The sequence below is a fragment of the Penicillium coprophilum genome, assembly GCF_028826855.1.
Source record: "Penicillium coprophilum strain IBT 35676 chromosome Unknown utg000005l_segment0_segment0, whole genome shotgun sequence".
NCBI lineage: Eukaryota > Fungi > Ascomycota > Eurotiomycetes > Eurotiales > Aspergillaceae > Penicillium > Penicillium coprophilum.
In genome coordinates this window covers 2,377,039-2,399,380 of record NW_026622724.1, presented here as the reverse complement: position 1 = coordinate 2,399,380, position 22,342 = coordinate 2,377,039, and the positions used below count along the sequence as shown (strand labels likewise).

Sequence of the window (22,342 nt, the reverse complement as noted above, 5' to 3'; positions counted from 1 at the left end):
GCTGTCTGGCCAAACGGCCTATCGAGGTTTTCTTTCAGAAGAAGCGCAATGGAGGATATTGTGAGATCTTCTACTCTCAGCAGAGCCAAAAGGATTTGTTGGCCACAACAGAGATTCAACACACCTTGTGTAGTTGTTATAGCTTTGAAAACAGACGCCTGGTGAGCTAGTATTTGGAGGGGCCTTTGCTTTCTTGAACAGCTCTGATATTTGACATTGATTAGACATAATCCGGCCAGCACTACCTGGATGCCTTGATCGAGATCTCATCGGATACCATCAGGTCCATCGGGCATATCAGTCCGCTCAAAGCAGTATCAAGTCAGGGTTCATCGATGCTCCAATGATAAAATCAATTCTCCGAGCAGCATGGATGCGTGGACGGCTTTGAACCGATCGCGCAGTCTTAAGCGAGATGTATCATTTTTGGGTGCGCCACAACGTGTTAGCAGAGGAGCCCAATATGACAAAGAAAGCTGTGTATATCACACAGATTGCAAAAAGCTTGCTGAATGGTCCTTTGCTCAACGACCGCCTTTCCCAATCGTACAAAGAAGTCAATTCCATCGTGATGTTCCCTATTATCAGCTGACATGATATATTACAAGACACCTATAAAATTAATGAAGGTATAAACTAGGAGACATGAGGATTATGAGTAGCATAGTATATCACTATAGATAGTGTCATTCGCATGCTTATATTGATAGGCTTAACTAGTAGTGAGATACGTATTCATCCAATCATTGTTAATGTATATATATACATTTTGGTCCTCGGTATATCAGAGCACGAGCTTTGATATAACGGTCCTTTGGCCGAGTTGGAGAATGTGCGCGCTGGTATATCCTTTACATTCACGCTAAAATAGGAATATCACTATTTTACCCAGCTTAGTATTGGTAACTTATTAAGTAAAGAAATATAATACTAACAAAATACAAGGGCTAATTGCGGGGTTTAAATATGGAGCGATTAATTTTTAAAATTATTTGGATTGCTTGGTGCTAATTGGGCCTGATGGGCCTCCATTATCGGTTTGGTGGGCCCGGGGCCGGGGCCAAAGCCCAGCCCATTTGCGGGTTGGGTTAGGTTAGGTCTCATCCATGCAGTCTTTCCGGCTCCTAGTCCCGCCATTCCAGTCACAGATGCAACGAGCGGAATACTTCATTTGCCACATCGAAGCCGTGTCATCTTTTTCGGAATGTGAAATATTGGGTGACTTGACACTAGTGGGTGCGTTTTCGTGAGACAATACCCAATCAGATGAGTACACACCTCGAGATTGAGAATGTTAATCAAGAAATTGAAGCAAAAGAGAACAAAAACAGTCCCCAGCCCCCAGAAGGGCGTGTAAGCAGATAGCATGGGTCAGTAGTTGCATAATATACATGGTACAATATCTTCAAGCCGCCAACAGCACTACAGTTGCCATAGATAGTGACTCATATTAACAACGGGCAACTGCAGTTTCGCCGGCGATATGTCGAGTCTCTCGGCTTGCGCTTTCGCAGCTCTCCTAATAACCCTAATAGGTGGGGGCAAGATAACTCTTTTCCAATTTTCCCTATATTGACTCCATCATGCGGTAACGAAATTGTGGCAGGGCCAGAGTTAGGGTCCCCTGTCTTGAAGTAGAGACAATGCGTCAGAAATGAATCGCGGCTAACGAGATTTGTGACAGACTAGCAAAGCGAGAAGATACTACCATTAGTGCAGACATCGTATCCTCAAGATCACATGTTATGTTGCTGGACAGTTGATTATGATGGCAGACTTTCAGTGAGCGCATCCTCGGTGGATCATTGGCCTTCGCACAAAGTATGAGCAATGGTCATGACTTTATGATCAATGAACTATCTCATGATATCGATCCTTTGTTTCTTGGGCCTACTTTCGACACATATAATACTGATGAGATATTCATTTCACCGGGGGCAAAATCTCGGTACATGATAGCATTGCTGTTCACATAATGTTCTCTGCACTCGAAAAACGTATCTTCCTGGGCCTGGGAAATTGCTCGGGGATGCTAAGTATTGGCAATTGAGGGAACTACCGAGAAATTCAGTGACAACTATCATAAGAGGACAATTTATTCAAAGGATGTAAACCTCCGACGGCGGAGGAATGCCACGAGGCCAGGTAGTCGATCACCCATATACGCAATGTTTGCACCAAAAGGTGAATGTATGTACGAGATAAGCGTGAGTGCAAAATGCTTTAACCGATATGTAAGATCCAATGACATCGCATTCGTCCAAATGGCGTATATAAATTTCCGAATGATGCAACTCGCTTGGACCCCGCCCTTACAGCTACCCCGAGATATCTGAGTATTATCCCGCGAATAATGCCTGGTCATTACCCATAGAGCTTGTATGTATTATCAATGCTAGTTGTCTAATCCAGCCGTACTTCTAGCACTAGTTCACCTCTTATGCGATTGTCTCATCCACGCCTACGGGCACAACATAACAACTCTTCTTAGGGCAGAATTGCGTGACGGTGATTGCAACCGCGCGTACTACTTCTAGATTCTAGCAATAAAAGGACGGCAGTAGCCCGCTTTATTATTCCTCTGAGAATCATTGTTTAGAAGATTTCGCAGTCCTCTGTTCCCGAAATTGTGAAATATGTCTATAGAGGAAACAAAGAAAGCACAGATTTCTGCCAGTAGTACAGATGGCTCAGACGAAGAGTGGCAGAAGAGTGAAACTCTCAAATTAGAAGGAACATTTGAGGCCAGGGAGGGGCATCACTTCTATAGGCCAATTGATAGCTATGAGGGCCTGCATCGCTGGGATCCGAACTTTGAATGGACAGAGAAAGAAGAGAAAATCATTGTCAGAAAGGTCCGTCAGTCATTTCGTTTTACTACCCGATTGACAACTAACCAAATATCAATAGATTGATGCCCGTGTCTGCACATTTGCCTGCGTGACCTTCTTTGCACTGCAGCTAGATCGAGGAAATATCGGCCAGGCGCTCGCAAGTACTCTTCTGGAAGATCTGCGGATGACTAGTAACGATTACAACTTGGGTCAGACGGTATTTCTGGTCTGCTTCCTGTTGGCTGAAATGCCCTCTCAGTTACTTTCCAAGAGGATCGGCCCAGATCGTTGGATTCCAATCCAAATGGTCTCTTGGAGTTTGATAGCGGCTTGCCAGGCCTTCTTGAAAGGGCGTGGATCATATTTGGCCTGTCGCGCCCTCCTGGGACTACTAGAAGGCGGCTTGTGAGTGTTCGCATGTCACACCATATGAAAATGCGTCTAATCGCGGTTTCTAGTATACCGGATACAATTCTTTTCTTGTCCTTCTTTTATAAATCCAGTGAGCTGCCAAAAAGATTGACCTGGTTCTGGATTTCCTACACCGTTGCCGGAATTATTGGTTCATTCCTAGCATTTGGATTCCTGCACATCACTGATGCCAACGGCCGCGGTGCGTGGAGATATCTATTTGCATACGAGGGTCTTATCACCGGCGTGATTGGAATTATTGCTGCATTCTGGATGCCAGCGTCTCCCGTCCAGACCAAGGGAGGGCTCCGCGGAAAAAACGGATGGTTCACAGAACATGAAGAAAAGATCATCGTTAACCGCGTTATCCGGGACGACCCCAGTAAGGGCAGCATGCACAACCGGCAAGCAGTCACCCCACGTCGGCTCTGGGAGTCGCTCAAGGATTATCATATGTGGCCAATTTACGCTCTCGGTCTTATCTGGATGATACCTTCCAATCCGTCGCAGAACTACCTCACGCTACAATTACGATCCCAGGGATTCACAACTTTCCAGACGAATTTGCTCACGATTCCAGCGGCTCTCATTGCAATTATTTCCATGACATCAATCACGTGGGTTGCTGAGCGTACAAACCAGCGCCTTCTCTGGGGCGTGCTAGTCGAAGTCTGGAATTTGGCCTTACTGATCGCACTAGAGTTGCTTCCTCAGAAAAGTATGCCCTGGCCCCGTTGGGCAATACTTACTCTTCTTGTCGGTGGGCCGAACATTCATCCTGTCATTGTGGCATTGACTTCACGAAATGCCGGATCTGTGCGGACTCGCACTGTTGCTTCTGCATTGTATAATATGTCTATACAAGTTAGTAGCATTGCCGGTGCTAATGTGAGTTCCAACCTTTGTTTTTCGCTACCAAGAGCTTGAAATAAACCCTGGAATGCTAACAATGCCCAACAGGTGTACCAAGCAAAAGATGCGCCATACTACCGAAAGGGAAACAAAACTCTCATCGCACTAGCTGTCGTCAGTGGGTTTCTTTTCGTCTTCAGCAAGTTTTATTACGATTATTGGAATAGGTATATCCGTCACTTACAGAAATGAGTTTTGAGTGTGCTAGCTAACTTATGTATAGGAAAAACTCTGCAAAATGGGACGCTATGACAAGCGAGCAAAGAGAGCTTTACTTGCGTGAAAACCCCGTTCTGACTAACAAAAGGTACGTTGGCGCTGTTGAGTACGTAACTGACAGTACTTACCAACTGACCATCTTTCCCAGAATCGACTTTCGGTTCGCTCGTTAAGGTGTATATCCGCTGGAGAAATCCGAGAACTGCGAAAATATTGCGCGTGATTGCCGCGAGGAAAAACACATCGTGTTCACGAATAGAAAGTGTGGTCAAAATTCAGATCATAACTTTTAATTTGAGATTGATTGGAATAGTATGTCCGGTCCATCAAAGAAATGGATTTATCTGCGTCAGAATATCACCCAAATGAGTCTCGATGTTAGTATAGCAAGAAATTCATTGAACACCAACTTCATATGCAAGCTCTTGGCGAGGATAGTTGAAATTACACAATCATGGCTCAATGAGGTTGTTGGTGGTAATCTTAGCACCATGCGGTGATGTGGCAATATGTCGTCAGCGCCGGGTTTACATACGTTTTCCCTTAGACGTCCTAACTCCCGACCCCCGCAGTCTATATATAGCTGACGGTTCGCCAGTAGACCTTTTGCCAGTAATACTTCACGCATCTACATATCTGGTACAATTTAATATACCGATATCGCGCCAATACTCTATAGAACTTACATCACTTCGATACTTATATAGTCTAATTCATGAGGATCGAGTTTTTAACGCCTGGATCTTTGATACTTGACTCTCAATGTAAATATATATTACTTCGATTGACGACTGTAAGTTGATGTTATAAGTTCTGGACTTCTTCGGAATTTTCAATCTGATGTCTATGGTTTACGAATTTTTGCATCTTGGAGATAGGCTATCTTAATTTTTGATTTCATCTAGTTTCTTAATTTCCTGCTTGAATTAATTGACACGGTCTACCAGCGCACTGGCGGCTACAAAGTGCCGTACTCCCGACTCTGAACTGAAATGTATTGGAAGTGCAAATGGTATCTGCGTGTATATTCCTGGGTACGACATATCTTGACTAATATTGAAATGGGACAAAAACCATTCTTCAAGTCATTACTCTCCTGGAACATTTGAAAATCGATACTACAAATGATTAAGGCTTAGTTTCACTCTCAGGAACATAAGGCGTCTCATAGGGACGCTCAGCCTGTGGGGTAATGCGCGCCAAATGGCGACGTTCGCCAGTCGTCCAATCAATGATCACTGAATGAGCTGTGACGCGGTTCTGTGTCACATACAAATATCAGTATGTTGAATTTTGGCCAAGCATCGAAAGTGTCACTTACATCCCAGACAACAACGGTCTTCGGGGCCCATCGAATACGGGTTTGGAAGTCAATGCCGCGACCCACATGGGCGAGCAGGAAACCAAGAAGGGCATCACTTTCCTCCTTCTTGAGACCGACAATACTGCGAGTGACTGGTCTTGGTGTGAGTACATCTTCTTTCCAAAGAATGTGCAACAATACTTACAGCCGCCATTAACGAAAAGCGCTTTCTCGCCAGTCACCGGGTGTGTTCGAACAAGAGGATGCTCGGTCTTTATCGGCTCCCTTCGAACAACTCCCCCATTCTTCAGACTGAACTCAACCTGCTCAACACCGGAGTGCACAGCCTTCAACCCATGCAAACGCTCCTTGAGCGCCGGTGAAAGCCGGTTATAGGCCTCGACTTGGTCGACGAAGGCAGTGTCACCGCCCACTTCCGGGCTGTCAAGGACGTACAAGAACGTAGTACCAGGTGGCTGCTGCTCATACGTAACATCCGAATGCCATGAAACACTGCTGTTCCTGGTAGCGAGGAATTCATCATACTCCCATGCATTCTTGCTCCGGTGAACAAGATGGATCTCAGGATATCCCTCCGGAGCTCCGCTAGTTGGATGGATATGGTGGCGGCCAAAGTACCCTCCAAAGTCCAAAGCATCCTGAATTGGAAGATCGGCAAGGTCTTGGTCCCTGAAGGCAACAACCTTACGTTGTGCAACAAGAAGTGCCAGCTGGTCCTTTCCGGCAGGCGTGAGCTTGCTTAGCTGAATGCCTGTAACCTCAGAGCCGATACTTGGAGTCAAATTTTGGATCTTGGAACCTTCAGTAAGAAGGTCTTTGAAGGAGGGATCGGCATCTTTCCCGTGGTCGACGTGGGCAAAGGGTTCCAGAGGTGGGTATTTCTCGCCATGGTCGTAGATAGGTAGGTAGTGTGGATACTGCCTCATTGTTAGTTAATCTATATGTGGAGAGACCCCAAAGTCTTAGAAAGCCGTGACCCACACTAGCAGTAGTCTTTCCACCTTCCTCGTCAATAATCCTCCTCACTTTGGGTTTAGTCGCAGTTGTTTCAGGCACAGCCTTCACAGGAACAACGACTTCCGCTGTGGGAGTTTGGGCAATAGATGGGGCCATGTTGTGGTAAATTTGATATTGGTAAGTAAGATGTTGTCTTTGGTCGAGTTAGAGCAATTATCCCTTCGGATCTGTGGAAAGCGACTTTCTTAAATATACATGGATCTGAACGAATATTTCCTTCGCGCAATTTCTCAGAGAATCACGTATGAATTCCTCCGTGTCCGATATACGCGACAGGGTCAAGCAACATATGAAAGCACCGGGTACATACATTATTGACATTGCTGATCATCACAAGCCGTGATATCCGTTCTATCGAGTCACTGATTTCTCGCGTAATTTCAATTTCCACATGATACAAACGCACGCGATAGGCGGATGCATAATAATTATGTCTAGGATTTCTAGAGATAGATGTTATCGATCGCTCTGGCCACGGTATGGAGTAAATGTTGTAACGAAGCCAATCTCGCATCGCATGGCGGGACATGGATTGGAATTGACGTGCTATATCTGTAAATAGCATCATATGTTTGCCAATGGCCGCGCATTATACATAGTGCTCTTGGATGCATTAATAATGTTTGCATGGCGTGATATGATGCGACTTACAACCCCGCGAACGGCCAGGGGTCGATAATGTATCCAATATCAGGGCCCCGCGACAATAGTGACAGATATAGCACATAAATAGATGTGGTCAAAACAGGGGGACATGTAATAGGTGAGACATCCCGATCAAGCAAGGTCGATACTTTCAGTATAAAAAATAAAGATTTGAGGAAGAGTTTAAATACTACCAGCATCCTTACAATTATTTCCGTTCCTCGTTTGGCAGAATGAGATGTTTCCCCAAATCCCACAAAGCCTACAACCTAACCCAATCCAACCCGCAAATTGGCTAGGCTTCTTCTTTGCGCCCACCGGTAGGCCATAGACCCCGTTTCCCGCTTTCATTTAAGGAATATGCTTTTTCATGTTAATTAATATACGATAAATTGATGCTGAGTTATGTAAAGCACGTTGGAAACGCGCGAAAATGCGCTATTAGAGAAATGCTAAACTACAGAGGCCCAAAAAAAAAATCGTAGTACTCCTGTATAGATCCAAGACATATATCTACAGTGTCAATATATCCCCGATATCTCGACCAAAACTTCCAACTACGTAAGGGATCTAGTCGAGTCTAAGGTGTAACTTAGCTCGCTGGACCCGAAATACTTGAATCAGCGTCTTAGAGGGCGACTTTTACTACCGAAAACAACAGCACTGGGTGATGTCAGAGCAGCCAGACTTGTCATCGATGCAGGGGTAAATATGCATACATGAGATAATATATGATGGTCTGCATGTGCGGATAGCTGTTATATCTGGAAATTTAGCTGGAAATAGAGCATTTTGTTGTGCCCTTCAGTCCGTCCTATGGTTGGCCACCCAGGCTGCGAGTGTTCATCAAAAGCATATGGATGAAAGCGGTTGAAAGTTGTCCAAACTACAGAGTAAATTGAAGAAAAAGTGGAAAAGATGAATATTGATGTTACTATTGGAACGACTAGAGACTTCGAAATCCAAGAGCCGATCCGTAACAAAGTCTAGTGACTAGGCAATAGTTTATTACCGGCAGTACTGATACCCAGATTAGTAAGGTTACTGCTAAATAAATCACGGAGGGGCAAAACGCATACCCAGTTCTCACTTCCGGATTTCTTCACGCATGTCTTGCCATGGCAGCATTTACCATCACCGGGAGTTCCACTACCGATTCTGCACAAGTCTCCCGGACGATGACAGCAAGGGAACTCATCACAGGCGGCCATAGCCAGAGCTAGGAAAGGGGCGAGCCAGAAGATATACTTCATTTTGATGGACTGAGAGTGTTCGTTAAGGTGCTTTGAAGAGAAGGAATGTCATATACCGGAAGCTTGTAGTATAATGGGAGATGATCTGTTATAATAGACTGGTGATCATTGAAACTGAGATTCCGAGTAACATATCGATGGATATTTATACCTTGGGTGCTGAACCAGAAGCCAGGATTACTGTGCTGTTTTGGTGCTCTCGTTTAGGTAAAGAATGAAGATCATCTTGGCAAAGCTTGGGAAGTCGGACGCCTTGCAGTAACTGGGACGCCTTAAACTGCACATTTGATCCTTCGAAAGTCAGCAAGAACTCTAGGCAAAGAGCTGAAAGAAGGCACCCATGACGGATTCTGCAGCCACACCCTGAAATTGAAAGGGCTTTGTGGGGGAGTGAAATAAGGTTCTCGTCAGAATTCTCGAATCGTGGCTCTCATTGGCATATCTTCTCGGGCTCACCTCACCATATCTTGGCAATGGACCCTGTCAATCTCGATTTCACATAAATCAATCTTGGTCATTATATAAGGTCTTCGAGGTCTTGGCACTGGGGCCACATATTTTCTCGGCGCGTATTGGTCAAGCTAATTGGGAAAATGACTGTCGACGCATCCCTGCATTGACATGTAACAAATTAGGGGTTCCGCTGTATCCATCCCCAGTAGCTGAGAATCTCGGGTGAAGGTGATTGGTATCGAGCAAAAAGGCACTCGGAGAGCATTAGATCCGTTCGTGAGGGAGGTTGCCTGAATGGTCATAGGTCTGGGTTCCAAATCGCAGGTCATCATTAGCCCCATGGCCAAGCATCAGTTGAATAAAAAATGCGGGATTATAATGTTTTTGCAATCAGCTGATGTCACCTTCAGTAGCGTTGACATATCAGCAGTGGAGAAGGGATTAAAGGCTCAAGAATCACGAGAATCGGGGGCTAACGCGTGCGCTTCCACACTCTTTGCACGACTCGCTTGGTTCATTTCCATCTCAGTCTTCAGAACACAGCCGCCGGTATCTCAGATGTTCCCTGGCTTCTCGTTCTTGAGACCATCAATGCGCCCTGGATGTTCAGTCAGCATGACCAATAGGGTGGATCTACAAATGAAAGGCAGAACCTTGTGTAGGGCACCTGCTTGGCAAGCATCCTAGTAGGGTCGTTCGTTTCGATCTGCTCAGAAATAAGACAAGTACTACACATCAACACAGTGGACTCGCTACGTCTGATGTTTGTAGTTTTCAGACGGACAGGGTTATTCTCAAAGCCAAGAGCCCGATGGTTCTGATCAGCATTGACTGCTGGCCCCAGATCCCCATATTTGGGTGCGATCCTGGGACGATCGTCGATGAGGTAATTTTACCATTGGGTAACTTTGACACCGTGCAGCACCTGTAGTCATCAGGCAACCGAGCCCCAACTGAGCTAGGCAAAGATCAGAAATGCGATATATCACAGCTGAACCCACAAACAAATGCACTCGGGCGAGTTATTCGATGCAGCTGAATTGGGAGCCGAGTCATCGAATCCCGGACCAAAGGAACGTCTTCGAGGTAAATGAGTTGACAGAGAGCAATCTGAGCACCTTAATGAATTTCACTACCGAGCTGCCCACCCTACTCAACCTATTGAGCTTAAACACCAGTGTCTCGGTTGAAACACCATGGAATTATTAAAACCTAAGGAAATCATCAATCTGGACATCTAGCAATTGAATATTCTGTACTCCGTACTCCGTACTTTAACACAAACTACAGCTCGGTGAAGCCTATGGATCTGTTGAAAACGCCGGCAGGGGGCTTCTTCGGCAGGGGTCGGGGCGGGCAGTCGCTTTCACTGCCTCCACAGGCTCAGTATCCAACAAAAAAGCTTCATGAACTGAGAGGAATTCTTCCCCGGGGATGAAGATTTTGCCTCCAGTATGCTTTGGCTTTGATTCATTGCCAAATTAAATACCGGCGTTGGGCACAGCGCGATGGTCTTGTTACTGCGATCAGTTGGACTACTATTTGAAAAATTCTGATAAATATGAATTGTTTGCTTCACTCGGGGAAGGAGCGGATAGCCTTCTGCCTCCTCCAAATTGAACCATATTGCTATCTTCAAACCCTTCTTCAATGCCTTTACTCTTGTCACCCGTGGCTAGGCTTCCATATGATCCGTTTGGGGTCAAAAGCTTATAACCTAGACCTAAGCTAACTCCAGTAACTAGAGCCCTAGCTAGTTTGGCCCAATTGGACCTAAATTTAACATACATTGTGGTATAAGACTGTGAATAATGTACCGTTAGCTTTCTCTGTAACTGTTTCTGAGCAACTCAATATCAATCACAAAGATTACATAGACAAAGACTGTCACAAGAATCATAAGCTAATAGTTGTGGCTAAATGCATTTCTAGTCGGGGAAATTATATCACGATCCAAAGGGTCCTTGATTCTACTACTGTTCGCCGCCTCCAAGGCTTCCAATTGGAGTTCTTTAATCTAGTTGATCGAGGAAGAGGATGCTTCCTCGGTTCTATCCGGAAAGTAGTCTAACTGGCGCATAACGACTCACATATAATCATTCCTAACCTTTGGCTTGCTCCAATGGTCTAAATATATCTGAAGTTCTCCTTCTCTGATCCTGTTTTAGCACCTCACTTGTGTTTTGTTCTTTGATTTGTGAGGAAAATCCCTAAGCTGAACATCAAAGGTCCAGAGCATTCATTCATTCTAGTTTTTGTTTTACTCTGTGACAAAGAAACCGAGAAAAAACAGTATAGCAAAGGATACAGCTGTATTAGACGAGTCTTACGGCTTAGAGCCTTTTTTTTAAAAGGAATTATTCTTTGTGATAGCTATATCATTTCTTTGAACTTTCCAAGCCAAGTTGACTCAGACTCGAGCTTGCGACTGCGCAGTTTTTATCTACGACCTATTTTTGCTGACAAAAAAGGCAGTGCACACACCTTTAGATATCTGGATCCCCCATCTTGCTTGGGTATTTGTATCGAGGAACTTGTTAATTCGCTAGTCAAGCATTCTGACGCATACTGTCTTCAACATGTCAGACCGATACAACTTTCGACGTAGTACTCGCAGTCAGAAAGTACCACCTCAGCCCCCTGGGGGCTCACCACGAGATCCAACTCGACGTATAAAACTCAAGATAGAAGACCTTGACCTTGACAAGTCCTATGTTGGCATTTCGGTACCAGCCAAGCTACCAGCACGGCCAAAGAAGAGCAGACCATGGACCAAATGGGAAGGAACGAAGCCTCTTACCGACCCAGCTAGACTTCCTCACGGCTGGCATATGAACGAGGACGATCTTGATCCTGCGTAAGGCCGCATCGAATGAAATTGTTATAAAACAACAAGTTAATCATGAAAGAATAGGGATATTGACGGCCAGATCGACAGATGTCTTGAGAGAATTGCTGAAAACATAATGCCCCATGTATTTGAGCAAAGGTTGAAGGAGTATACGGCTTCAAAAGCCGAATTCGAGTCAGTCCTCTGAATTGACGTTGCCTCTACACAGATTCTGACATTCATATATTGTAGCGCGATGATATTCCCGGGGTCTGAGGAGCTCAGCTGGGAAGCCATTCAAAGGGTGCATGAATTGGAGAGCATGAAGACGGATGTAGCGGCTGCTGCGGATCAATATGAACAGCTTCCAAACATAGAGGCTATTTTGGAAGAATATAAATCGTGCGAGCTTGAGTGGAATATCGGACTTGTCACCTATTGGTCGAGAGGAGTCCAGATCTGTCAACCTAGACGATTTGACTGGGATGAATTCGAATCCATTAACTCTCACTTCAACGGCGATAAAGGATTTTGGACAGAAGGGGTAATTATTTTCGCCAATGATTTCAACCGACTCTCTAATCATTGTTGTTAGCTCACAGGTCCTGAACCCGATACCTCCTCTGCCGAGATAGTTGCAAGTCCAGCTTTGGGCGACCCGAAGTTGATTGGGGTAAAATCTATCTGGCCCAACCCTCGTCCACGCTTTGCTAACCTTGGTCCATCCAGGTAAAATTAGCCCTCCGTCTCCCGGGAGCAGACTGGTTTGCCGAATTTGACTTTGTCCACGATAAAGAGTGCAGCATGATGAGCATCTATCAAGCAGACCTTGAAACGCTGCTTTGCCCTATTGGTTCTACTGTTGGGCCAACGATACCGGTTGTGACTATGGCAAGGACTCGTGTTTCAGGTGGAAGCATCATAACCAGGCAAGTCATAGAGTTGGAAACCACGATTCTGGATGGAGATCGTCGGAAAATGATTGCTTGGACTAGAACCATGTGCTCTCTCAACCCAGGAAGCTGGACATTGAGTGCGGTTCCTCGACTATATGGCCCGATTTTGCGAGATCTTTTAAATCAGGGGGCCTCACCTGCTGGCCGTAATTCACATGTCGCAAACACGAGATCTGGAGTTCACCCGCCAGATCTGGACCTGACCAGCAACACACCAGCGCGCGGCACACAATACAGATCGCGCTCTCCGATGCCGACAAGAACCGTGGCCGAAGGATATGATATGTGGTCACCGGGGATCAAACGAACCCTGGCGATGCCGCTTGCCGCACCTGGAGCCCTTCGATGATACACCAAAGACCGTTTCTTTCGTATCTCAGCCAAGTGTCTGTGTTTGGGCTCATTCTTTACTTTTGATTCGTCGCTTTTCCTTTTCTTGGTCGCTTGAAGTGCATCACTGTGCCGGTTCAGGCTGTCTCGATTCAACATACTCCGTAGCTTTTCAATATCTCTGACATTTGTAATTTTGTGCCTTTTGCCTATAAAGTCCAAACATATAGAAAGATATATTTGCTTACACTATTGTCAATGGCCATGGCCGGGGGGGGTGGGGAAGGGAGATCGTCCATGTCACAGTCAGAATCGATAGACTTATTACAACTTTCTTCTCCACTCTCGTGCGTCTCGGAATTTTTGTGCTCTTTGATATGTGGGAGTAATATTGCACGAAAACAATAGCCGTCGATCAAATATTCAGGGCGGCCCATGAAGATCACAGTCGGACGCTTCCCCTTTTCCTTCCTCTGACCTCTGGCTCTCCTTTTATTCCAAGTCCCATAACACAAATTACAACGGCGAGCTTTCTGGAAGGTAAATTGCGCCAAAGGCTGTCAGTCGCGAGATGGGTACTCCGTACATAAAACGATTTTGTTCAGTGGTTACCGTGACGCTTGAGGCCACCAGGTACACGTGACAGGATGCACCTATGGTCACTCCCCTTCTCTCTCCCGAGGTCCCGCTTGTCCGATATCGAATGTCGTACATAATTCGTTATCTATATTATTCACGGCGCTCTTTGAACCATGAAAAGTTTTCCTCCGAAAATTCTCGCCGAGACACAGCTAGTCCTGTGATCCGCGCGAACATGCTTGGAACTAGCGAAGCTCTGACTCGATGCCAGAAGACAAGCCCGATCATTTGTGGTTGAAGATAGCCCCACGCCGCTTGTTAATTGATGTGGGCCATTCATCTCGATTGAACACAACGATGTTTGCAAACTCAACAGATTTCCATCCACGCTCGAAGAAAAGGAAATCGTTTCACTGAACGCGCGGGAAGAAGCTCGTTTTGAATCATTCGGTGTTGGCTATTCAGGCCCCTCCCCTGAGCTTGGTCAGATCAATGGAGCAAGTAAAAATGAGCGCAGTTGCAAAAGACGTACTGTATTCAAGCTAGTGGTAACTGATCAACGCTTGCACGCCAGGGCCCACAGATGATTCCCGCCATGGGAAGTCCCTGAGAACAATACCTTTGTAAGGTTTTTCTCCCATCCCCCAACTTTCATCTCTAAAACTTGCATTCCCAGAGGCATCGATTTCCCAGCCAAACTCAATCATCATGGCTTTCAATGAGAAGGCAGCCGTGAATGACACGGAGCTGGGAAGCCCTAGGGACTCCACTGAAGAGCACGAGGTTTTCAAGAAGACCGAGGACGGCGTTAGCTTCCGCAGTGTTGGGTGGTTCAAGGCGTGTATCATTTTCGTGAAGGTCCTCTTCGCGACGGGTGTTCTATCGCTGCCAGCTTCACTTTACTCCCTCGGTGCGGTGGGTGGCTCGATCAGTATCGTCGCATGGGGCGCGTTTAACACGTACTCTTTCGTGATTCTGGGCGACTTTCGCAAGAAGCACCCTCATTGCCACTCCATCGCCGATATGGCAGAAGTTGCCGGCGGTTTCTTCGCAAAGGAGCTTACCGGTTTGCTCTTCCTCATTGGATATGTCCTTGTCGTGGGTAGTGGTATCATTGGAGTTTCAACGGCCTTGAATGCGCTTTCGCACCACTCTGCATGCACTGTCTGGTGGTCTTTGATTGGAGCGGTTGTCATCGTTGCGACAGCTTCTGTACGCAAACTCCAGCATGTGGGATGGCTCACATATGCAGGCTTCATCTCAATCTATGCCGCAGTTCTGATAGTTGTCATTGGAGTCACAACGCGCGACCGGCCAGCTGCCGCGCCTCAGGAGGGCCCTTACGACCTCGGCTATGTCGCCATCAACAACCCTGGATTTGCTGCTGGCATGGTTGCTTCCAGCACTATATTCGTCTCTACGGCCGGTACCAGCGCTTTCATCCCAGTGATGTCGGAGATGCGAAACCCAAAGGATTATAAAAAGGCGTTGTATTGGTGCATGATTGTGGTTAATGCGTCATACCTCGCTTTCAGCTTGGTTGTTTATCGTTGGTGTGGACAGTGGGTTGCTAGTCCATCTTTGGGTGTATGTACAGCATATCCTCCGCCTGACGCTGGCTTCGGATGCAGTTAGCTAATTTTTCTTACGCACAGAGCGCCGGGCAGACGATCAAGATGGTATCTTACGGTGTTGCACTGCTGGGACTGGTTGTAAGCGCCACAATCTACTTGCATGTGAGTATCTCCCTCGCAATTCATGCTGCAGGAACTAATTGTCGTATCCAGGTCGCTGCCAAATACATTTTTGTGCGCATACTAGGTAATACGCGCCATTTGCAGGCCAACACTGTCGTTCATTGGGCGACCTGGCTGGGTTGCACGATTAGTCTAGGTGCTATCTCCTTCATCCTCAGCGAGACTATCCCTATCTTCAACTATCTGGTTGCCCTGATTGGGTCCGTTTGCTTCGCCCCCCCTCGCTATGTGTCTCCCTGGTTTCTTGTGGCTACACAGCAACAGTCACTACCGAAATGGTACATTTATGCAAAAGGTAATTTATCTATTGCACTGGGGAATGGTTCTTCTCGGAATTTTCTTCCTTATTGGTGCGACGTACGGTGTTGTCATTCAGATCATTGATGCCTACGCAACGGGAATGATTGGTATGTTTTGGTATAGCCCCGATAGCTCCGACGTGCGACTGACCTTTTTTTTTCATAGGCTCCACTTTCAGCTGCCTCGACAACTCCAATTCATCATGAAGTACGCATGTGTTTCTGGGAAATTACTTTTTGTCTAGTCGACCTGGTTAGGGATCGGCTCTCAGCTTGAGTGATATATATGCTCGAAGCGTGCTTATAAGGAGGGTCGGAGTGTTCATACTGTGACGAACTATCATAGAATGTTATGAAATTTTCGACTCAAGGCTCGTCTAATTCTCAATTAGTCCTGTTAGGACCGCTAAGATACGCGCTAGCCTCTACCATCTCCACTCGGTCCCAAACTTGGTCCCCGTGTGGTCCCCGGAGTTCCGCGTCCGGAACCCACATGTTCTTGCCGCTCTAACCACATTCGACCTGGTTCTTGCCTATCAAAACCTTGATTCCTTCCCGCTTCTCCTTTTGTTGTCGACGCGAGGGTTCTCTGCCGCTTGAGATCAAGGTGTTCCTGCTCTCGTATTATTCGAGGTTATCGGTGGTAGAACCTTTGCCACGTGATTTGATTGAATCTCAAATTCGTGACATCCCGTGTGGATCCACCCGCCTCAGTCCACTATGTACTGAAGTTTTCGGGCTCGTGGTTTCGGATGTGGGGACTGAGAATCGTGCCGTCCACGATGCCCTATCGCAGCAGTTTATCACAGATAATGGTGGGCACGTACTTCATTCCGGCTCCCGCAACGCGAAGGACGAGCTCAACCATTTCTCGACAGGCGGCAACCTACTCCGTATCGAGACCTAGCTTTCCATAACCAGTACTCGAATGATCATCTCGTATCATTGCAATCCCCAAGTCAGCATGTACAAATCCAACATTGAAGGGATGATAATCATGGATTCCCGTCCGTTCAGCGGCGTCTCAGCTTCACGGTGACCTAATAGGTCACCTCTTACAAATCTGGGAGGTGATCTCTCTACGAAGACAAATGCCGTATCTGCGACCTTTTTGTCTGGCGAAAGAGCGCCTGCCGAGTACTCCGTATCGAAGTCGAATCTGTGGACCTTCACCGAAGAAAAAAAAAGGGTATTTTTCTCAAGTGGGAGTTCTTGCCATTACAACCATTTCTCCTCTTGATGTGATCTCTACGTCACCTTTTTACCTCCCTCGCGTTCAAGAGAAAGATTGCGACAACAGTACTCGAATCACTGAGTACATTTATCACCCGACCACCCGGTCATAAATCGGCTATCCCCTTTTGGAATACCGACATGCCAACAATCTCGGTACTGATTATTGCGGGGGTGAGCGCGGGGTATCCTATACCGGCCTATCTACGAGCAAAAAGAATGACTCGCATGGCTACAGCCAGACTACCTTGAGCTATAAGTGGCATAGCCAAAGTCTCGGATTCTCCATGCAACATTTCGAACCCCAACCAACACTCGAATTATACACTGTACATCTACATTATAGTTGACCATGCCTCTTCCTAAATACACATACACGGGCCCCATCGACCACTCTGTGGTACCAGATCTGGCCAATGCCAAAGGCAAATCTGTCATCATTACGGGCGGCGCAAATGGAATGGGCGAGACCATGGTGCGCACCTTCGTCGAAGCCGGCGCGTTTGTCACCTTTGGAGACCTTCACCCCCGCGGAGAAGATCTTGCCAAGGAACTAAATACGAATGGTGAAGCCGCCGTGTTCGTCAAATGTGACATCACAGACTGGGATCAATTGATTACTTTATTCGAGACGGCGAAGACCAAGAGTCCGCACAACAGCGTTGATATCGTCATCGCAAATGCGGGAATTTCGCGTGCCTCGGGTGACAGTCTGTGGAATCTTGATGGTAAGTCCTTCTTTCTCCGACAAGTGGAAGTTTACCGTACTCGAACATCAGTTCTGTCCAATTGCGTGGGCTCAAGGCACTGACAGCCGACAGATCCCAATGGGCCACCCACGAAGCCCAATCTCAATATAGTCCGTGTCAACATGGATGGAACATTCTATACCTGGAAGCTTGCGGTTCATTATTTCAGGAAACAACCAGATACCGCCGACCGTGACCGATGCTTCATCATGACTGGAAGCATGGTCGCATACATTGATTCACCGGTAAGTATGCCATCTGCGCCTCTTTTTATTTGCTCGTCTATCTTGCACTTATCTCATGACTCACCAACACGTTAGGGGAACTGGGAATATACAGCAACCAAGTACGGCCTACGGGGTTTCATGAAGACCGTGCGTCGAAGCAGTTGGGAACAAGGAATCCGAATCAACTATGTTGCGCCATGCTGGATTAAAAGCGCGATTCGGACCAAGGAATACGAAGCTTGGCTGATTGAGCGCGGTGTCGAGTTTGGCGAACAGGCTGACTGCGCCGGTGCGATGATGCGCATCGCTTGTGATAAGTCAATTAATGGTATGTCGGCTGATAACCCTTTCCCTTTACCTTATTTTCGAGAAATCAGTGGCGACACAGTGACTAACTTGACCAGGACGCTCGCTCATGATTACACCGAGGAGCATAGCTAAGGAGGGATTCATGGATGTAGACAAGGAAGACTATTCTGATCCCAAAGACGCGTACTTTGCAAAGAAACAAGCGTCGCAATTGGTTATTATTGAGGATAAGTGGCTGGACGATTATAAAGTGAGGATTTACAAAGATTGAATCGCGTTTCATTGCTGACTATCAGCAGAGACAAGGTCAAGGTCGGCCAATATGAGGAGCAAGTTTGACTACCGTAGCATATTTAGCTCAACATTGGAATTAAATGCAATCCACGTGGCTTCATTGCACAGTAATTATTCTGCGTGTATAACTATTCTCCGCGTAGATAATGTCTCTCCAAATCCGCCCCTTCGAGGTGTCCACCAATATGCTCGTGTGGCTCCACAGGATAATCCGGGGAACGCTTCGGTCCAAAGTTAATGGCCACTCGGTATGCTCGGCTATGCCGGCAGCGCCCAACCGAGCGGCAGACCCTGGTAAAGACTCATGGCTAGGGTGATTCAAGCGCATATACCTATAAAGCGCCTGTAATCGCTCTATCCCCACTCAGGAGGACATAGAATATATATTTGCACATTATGTCAGTATCTGCAAGCATTAATATCCCGTCTTCTATGTACGCCTGGAGGAAGCATAAGGGAAACCCCGACCCTGTGAGTAACCGCGAACTCATGAAAGAGAAAGTTTGCTGACTGTCACGCTGGTATGGGAAGAGGTCCCAGTCCCCGCAACCCCCCCCGTGGGGGATTCTTAGTGAAGTTGCTAGCTTCTGGGGGTGAGTGGTCCATAGTCGTTATTGGTATCGCCGGTTCATTATGCTAACATCTGTACTAGTTTGCCACAGCGACTATTCACTACTCACGAGTGAAAAGCAGCGTCCTTGGTTTCAAGAAAAATATACGCTGGTGTGCATATCGTATCGGACTAGTCCTTATTCCGAAGGTTTGATAGGCTGACCAGGTTTCATCTTTTCAAGGGTCATGAAGGATGCGGCGAGATTGTACAGATAGGCAAGGAAGTGAAAAATGCCGGATTTAGCGTGGTAGGCTGTGCAAAACCACTTCCAGGGGATACATCAGGCCTAAAAACATCATAGGGAGATCGAATCGCGACGATTGCAGTCCCAGGCTGCGGATCAGAGGACTGTGCAGAGTGTTCACGGGATCTAGCACAGCTTTGTGAGCAGGCTCACCACGCTGGCATTGGTCAGGATGGCTTCTATGCACCCTTTGCCGCGCTAGATCTTCGAGCGGTAGTTCATGTTCCGAAAGGTGTGTCTCCATGATGACATTGTACGGCTTGGTCTCACAAATCTTGCAGGAATTCCGTCGTCCGTCGCGGCTGTTGCAACGGATGCTGTCAAGACAAGCTACCATGCCATTGTGAGACGTGCGGAAGTCAAGTCTCATGAGACGGTGTTTCTCTTCGGCCTTGGAGGCCTCGGGTTCAACGCGTTGCAAATTGTTCTGCATATCGGGGCTAGGGTCATCGTATCTGATATTCGACAAGAACAGTTGGAGGAGGCTGCAAGGTTTGGCGTTCCTCGACAGGATCTGGTGCCGGCTGGAAAGTCGGTGCAGGATTTTGTGCGCGAGAATGGGTTGCAGGGCAAGATTGATACCACCTTGGACTTTGTGGGAACCCACCAGACTTTTCAAGATGCACAGAATATTGGTAAGTGTTCATTAACCAAACTAGTTTCAGGGTGCTGACCATTGTGTAGTTCGTAGAGGCGGCAAGCTTTTGTGTGTTGGTACTCTTGATGAGGAGAATACAATTGACATGAAAATTGGGATTCAGAAGAGGTTGAGTATTATCTTCACATATGGCGGGCAATGGAGGGATCTTAAGGAAGTCCTGGATTTGATTTCGACGGGAGTCATTCGGCCTCAGGTTGAGACTGCCAGCTTGAAGGAATTTCCACAGGTCTTGAAGGATGTTTGCGACGGGAAGGTAAAGGCCCGGGTTGCCTTGCTGCATGAGTAGTGGAATTTCCTTTAGATATTGAAGAACATCGTATTCTTGTACAAACCTATATATAAACACATACACGTCAGCATCGATAAACTGTACCACAAGTAAATTATTTCTTTCTTTCCAAGGGTAATTCTATCTATACGATGTTATCCTGTCAGAAATACATTGCGTCCACTCGTAAAGTACGTAACCTTGGAAATATCTCGGTGATAATGTGATGCCATTCTCTGATCGATTTCAACCGCCGACGGAGTATAACATACTTGATGATACAGGGTCCAGCAAACTCATTGAGCAGCATATATATTGCCGGTATCATCTATCAAAAGCCTATAATGTACTGACCGCCATCTTATTCTCTTCCAGATGATATAAAGAGTACCTCCTACAAGCCCTTCGACCTCCAATAGGGTTCCAGATCCCGAAACCAAGTCCACTTGACATTCTGAGCCCATCCCTTCTCCTTCCAACTATTGAGACTCAATGGAAAGTGTTCAACCCCATCTCGAACACTTGAATCATGTGCAATAATAACGAAGATGTTTTCGTCGCAGTCTAATTCTTGCAATTGGTCACGAGTCTTCTGCGCAAGAGGGATATCATGACCAAAACACATTTCGTACATTGTATCTGTTGGCTTTCTGCCTCTCGTGTGCTGCAGGTCATCGAAGACACTGCCAGGGCAGAATGGTACCTCGCTTTGTGCATTATACGGATGTGGAGAGATTGACGCGGGCACAGGAAGATACTTCGATGGTCGAAAGATGCCCGCGTAGTGACAGATATCTCCTCCCATCATGACAAATGTAGGGGGATCTACAGTCGTTCTTGCTAAACCGCAAAGATGCCCAATTGCATGACCCGGGCTATCCAAAAGGTAAAACGATCCATCGCCAAAGTAATCAACTGCAGGGAACTTCCCAATGCGCAGGGCATCGGGACCATCAAATGTTATCTCTCGCAGGGATCGACCACTGTAATGAGTTAGCTTCAGACTCCGGAAGGCGTACAGGTTTATCCCGTAGTACACTAGCACTCACGCGTAATCGCTCTCCCTAATAGGAGATTTGGGATTGGCAGGATAACCAGGCAACATGGCATCTGAGAAGCCGGAGCCCACTATCAACTCAGTGCTACTAGGGAAGCTTGATGGGTCTCCAATGTGGTCCCAGTGCCAGTGGCTGTAAAGGTAATTGTTAGTTCTGTCAAAGGGATAGAATGCTTCGATAATGGATACCTCCAGATAACCGCATTAATGCTCTCCCCAGGGATGCCATTCTCTTCCAGGATGTCAATCACATTTTTTGATACTTGTATGTCATAATTTGTTGTTGGTATATAATCTGCCACAGTGGGCGCATAGTTCTGATAATCCTTCCGGATTCCAAGATCAAAAACCAGCTTTTGACCTGAAGGGTGTTCCAAAAGGAACGTCAAAACAGGCCCAGGCTTCTTTGTTTCCACGCCAGGCACAGGGGGCTCCATGAACCGTTTAATGACAGCTGGTCCGAAATTGACGGGGTTGATCATCTTCACGCTGACCACCTCCTTGCCGGGCGGCAGCTCGATGTGCGGTCGGGGAGTTGCCATGTTTGTTTCAATGTTGCGATTTTTTTTTTCAACCTCAATGGGATGTGATATTGGTGTGTTTTTCTTATGAAAGGTTCCAGCTAAATTGCGGGACCCGCCCTAGAGCGGCATCGGCCTCTCACATCGGTATTTCCACATTGGGATAACCACAACTCCAGACTCCCCCACGCCTTCGGCTGAGCTTGTCCCTTTTTGAATATTTCAACTTTTAAGCGATCTCACTTCGTATCCGCTCATGTTCCCCCGCATTGAGATCCCCGCCCCGGATTTTCGGGAGTTCAATGCTGGCGTCACCTGCTCATGGACAGCGGCCTAGTTTTGATAAA

At 46.7% G+C, this 22,342-nt stretch overlaps 7 protein-coding genes across 7 annotated transcripts; 4 read left to right on the top strand and 3 right to left on the bottom strand.

The window, feature by feature from the left end:
* Positions 1-2,636: 2,636 nt before the first annotated feature.
* N7500_008469 (uncharacterized protein) lies at positions 2,637-4,549 on the top strand (the record flags this gene model as incomplete). The annotated part of the gene is made up of 6 exons (XM_056679613.1): positions 2,637-2,855; positions 2,911-3,239; positions 3,293-4,133; positions 4,206-4,324; positions 4,381-4,464; positions 4,525-4,549. 6 exons carry the CDS (start codon positions 2,637-2,639, stop codon positions 4,547-4,549), a joined length of 1,617 nt encoding a protein of 538 aa, XP_056529985.1.
* Positions 4,550-5,504: 955 nt separating this feature from the next.
* Positions 5,505-6,813, bottom strand: N7500_008468 (TauD/TfdA dioxygenase family protein; the record flags this gene model as incomplete). Its single annotated transcript, XM_056679612.1, has 4 exons — positions 5,505-5,636; positions 5,698-5,831; positions 5,885-6,617; positions 6,682-6,813. 4 exons carry the CDS (start codon positions 6,811-6,813, stop codon positions 5,505-5,507), a joined length of 1,131 nt encoding a protein of 376 aa, XP_056529984.1.
* Positions 6,814-8,370: 1,557 nt separating this feature from the next.
* On the bottom strand, positions 8,371-8,615 carry N7500_008467 (uncharacterized protein; the record flags this gene model as incomplete). The annotated part of the gene is made up of 2 exons (XM_056679611.1): positions 8,371-8,382; positions 8,442-8,615. The coding sequence occupies 2 exons, from the start codon at positions 8,613-8,615 to the stop codon at positions 8,371-8,373; spliced, it is 186 nt and encodes a 61-aa protein (XP_056529983.1).
* Positions 8,616-11,647: 3,032 nt separating this feature from the next.
* On the top strand, positions 11,648-13,203 carry N7500_008466 (uncharacterized protein; the record flags this gene model as incomplete). Its single annotated transcript, XM_056679610.1, has 5 exons — positions 11,648-11,925; positions 11,983-12,093; positions 12,151-12,442; positions 12,494-12,571; positions 12,628-13,203. The coding sequence occupies 5 exons, from the start codon at positions 11,648-11,650 to the stop codon at positions 13,201-13,203; spliced, it is 1,335 nt and encodes a 444-aa protein (XP_056529982.1).
* Positions 13,204-14,441: 1,238 nt separating this feature from the next.
* N7500_008465 (uncharacterized protein) lies at positions 14,442-16,026 on the top strand (the record flags this gene model as incomplete). Its single annotated transcript, XM_056679609.1, has 5 exons — positions 14,442-15,350; positions 15,419-15,499; positions 15,551-15,720; positions 15,785-15,927; positions 15,986-16,026. Coding segments are annotated over 5 exons (1,344 nt in total), but the record flags the coding sequence as incomplete, so codon positions are not given.
* Positions 16,027-17,404: 1,378 nt separating this feature from the next.
* N7500_008464 (Short-chain dehydrogenase/reductase SDR) lies at positions 17,405-20,435 on the top strand (the record flags this gene model as incomplete). The annotated part of the gene is made up of 10 exons (XM_056679608.1): positions 17,405-17,780; positions 17,874-18,046; positions 18,122-18,356; positions 18,433-18,587; positions 18,775-18,925; positions 19,284-19,354; positions 19,426-19,491; positions 19,546-19,720; positions 19,770-20,123; positions 20,173-20,435. 10 exons carry the CDS (start codon positions 17,405-17,407, stop codon positions 20,433-20,435), a joined length of 2,019 nt encoding a protein of 672 aa, XP_056529980.1.
* A 376-nt stretch (positions 20,436-20,811) lies between these two features.
* N7500_008463 (MBL fold metallo-hydrolase) lies at positions 20,812-22,016 on the bottom strand (the record flags this gene model as incomplete). The annotated part of the gene is made up of 3 exons (XM_056679607.1): positions 20,812-21,400; positions 21,467-21,607; positions 21,664-22,016. 3 exons carry the CDS (start codon positions 22,014-22,016, stop codon positions 20,812-20,814), a joined length of 1,083 nt encoding a protein of 360 aa, XP_056529979.1.
* Between the last annotated feature and the right edge of the window lie 326 nt (positions 22,017-22,342).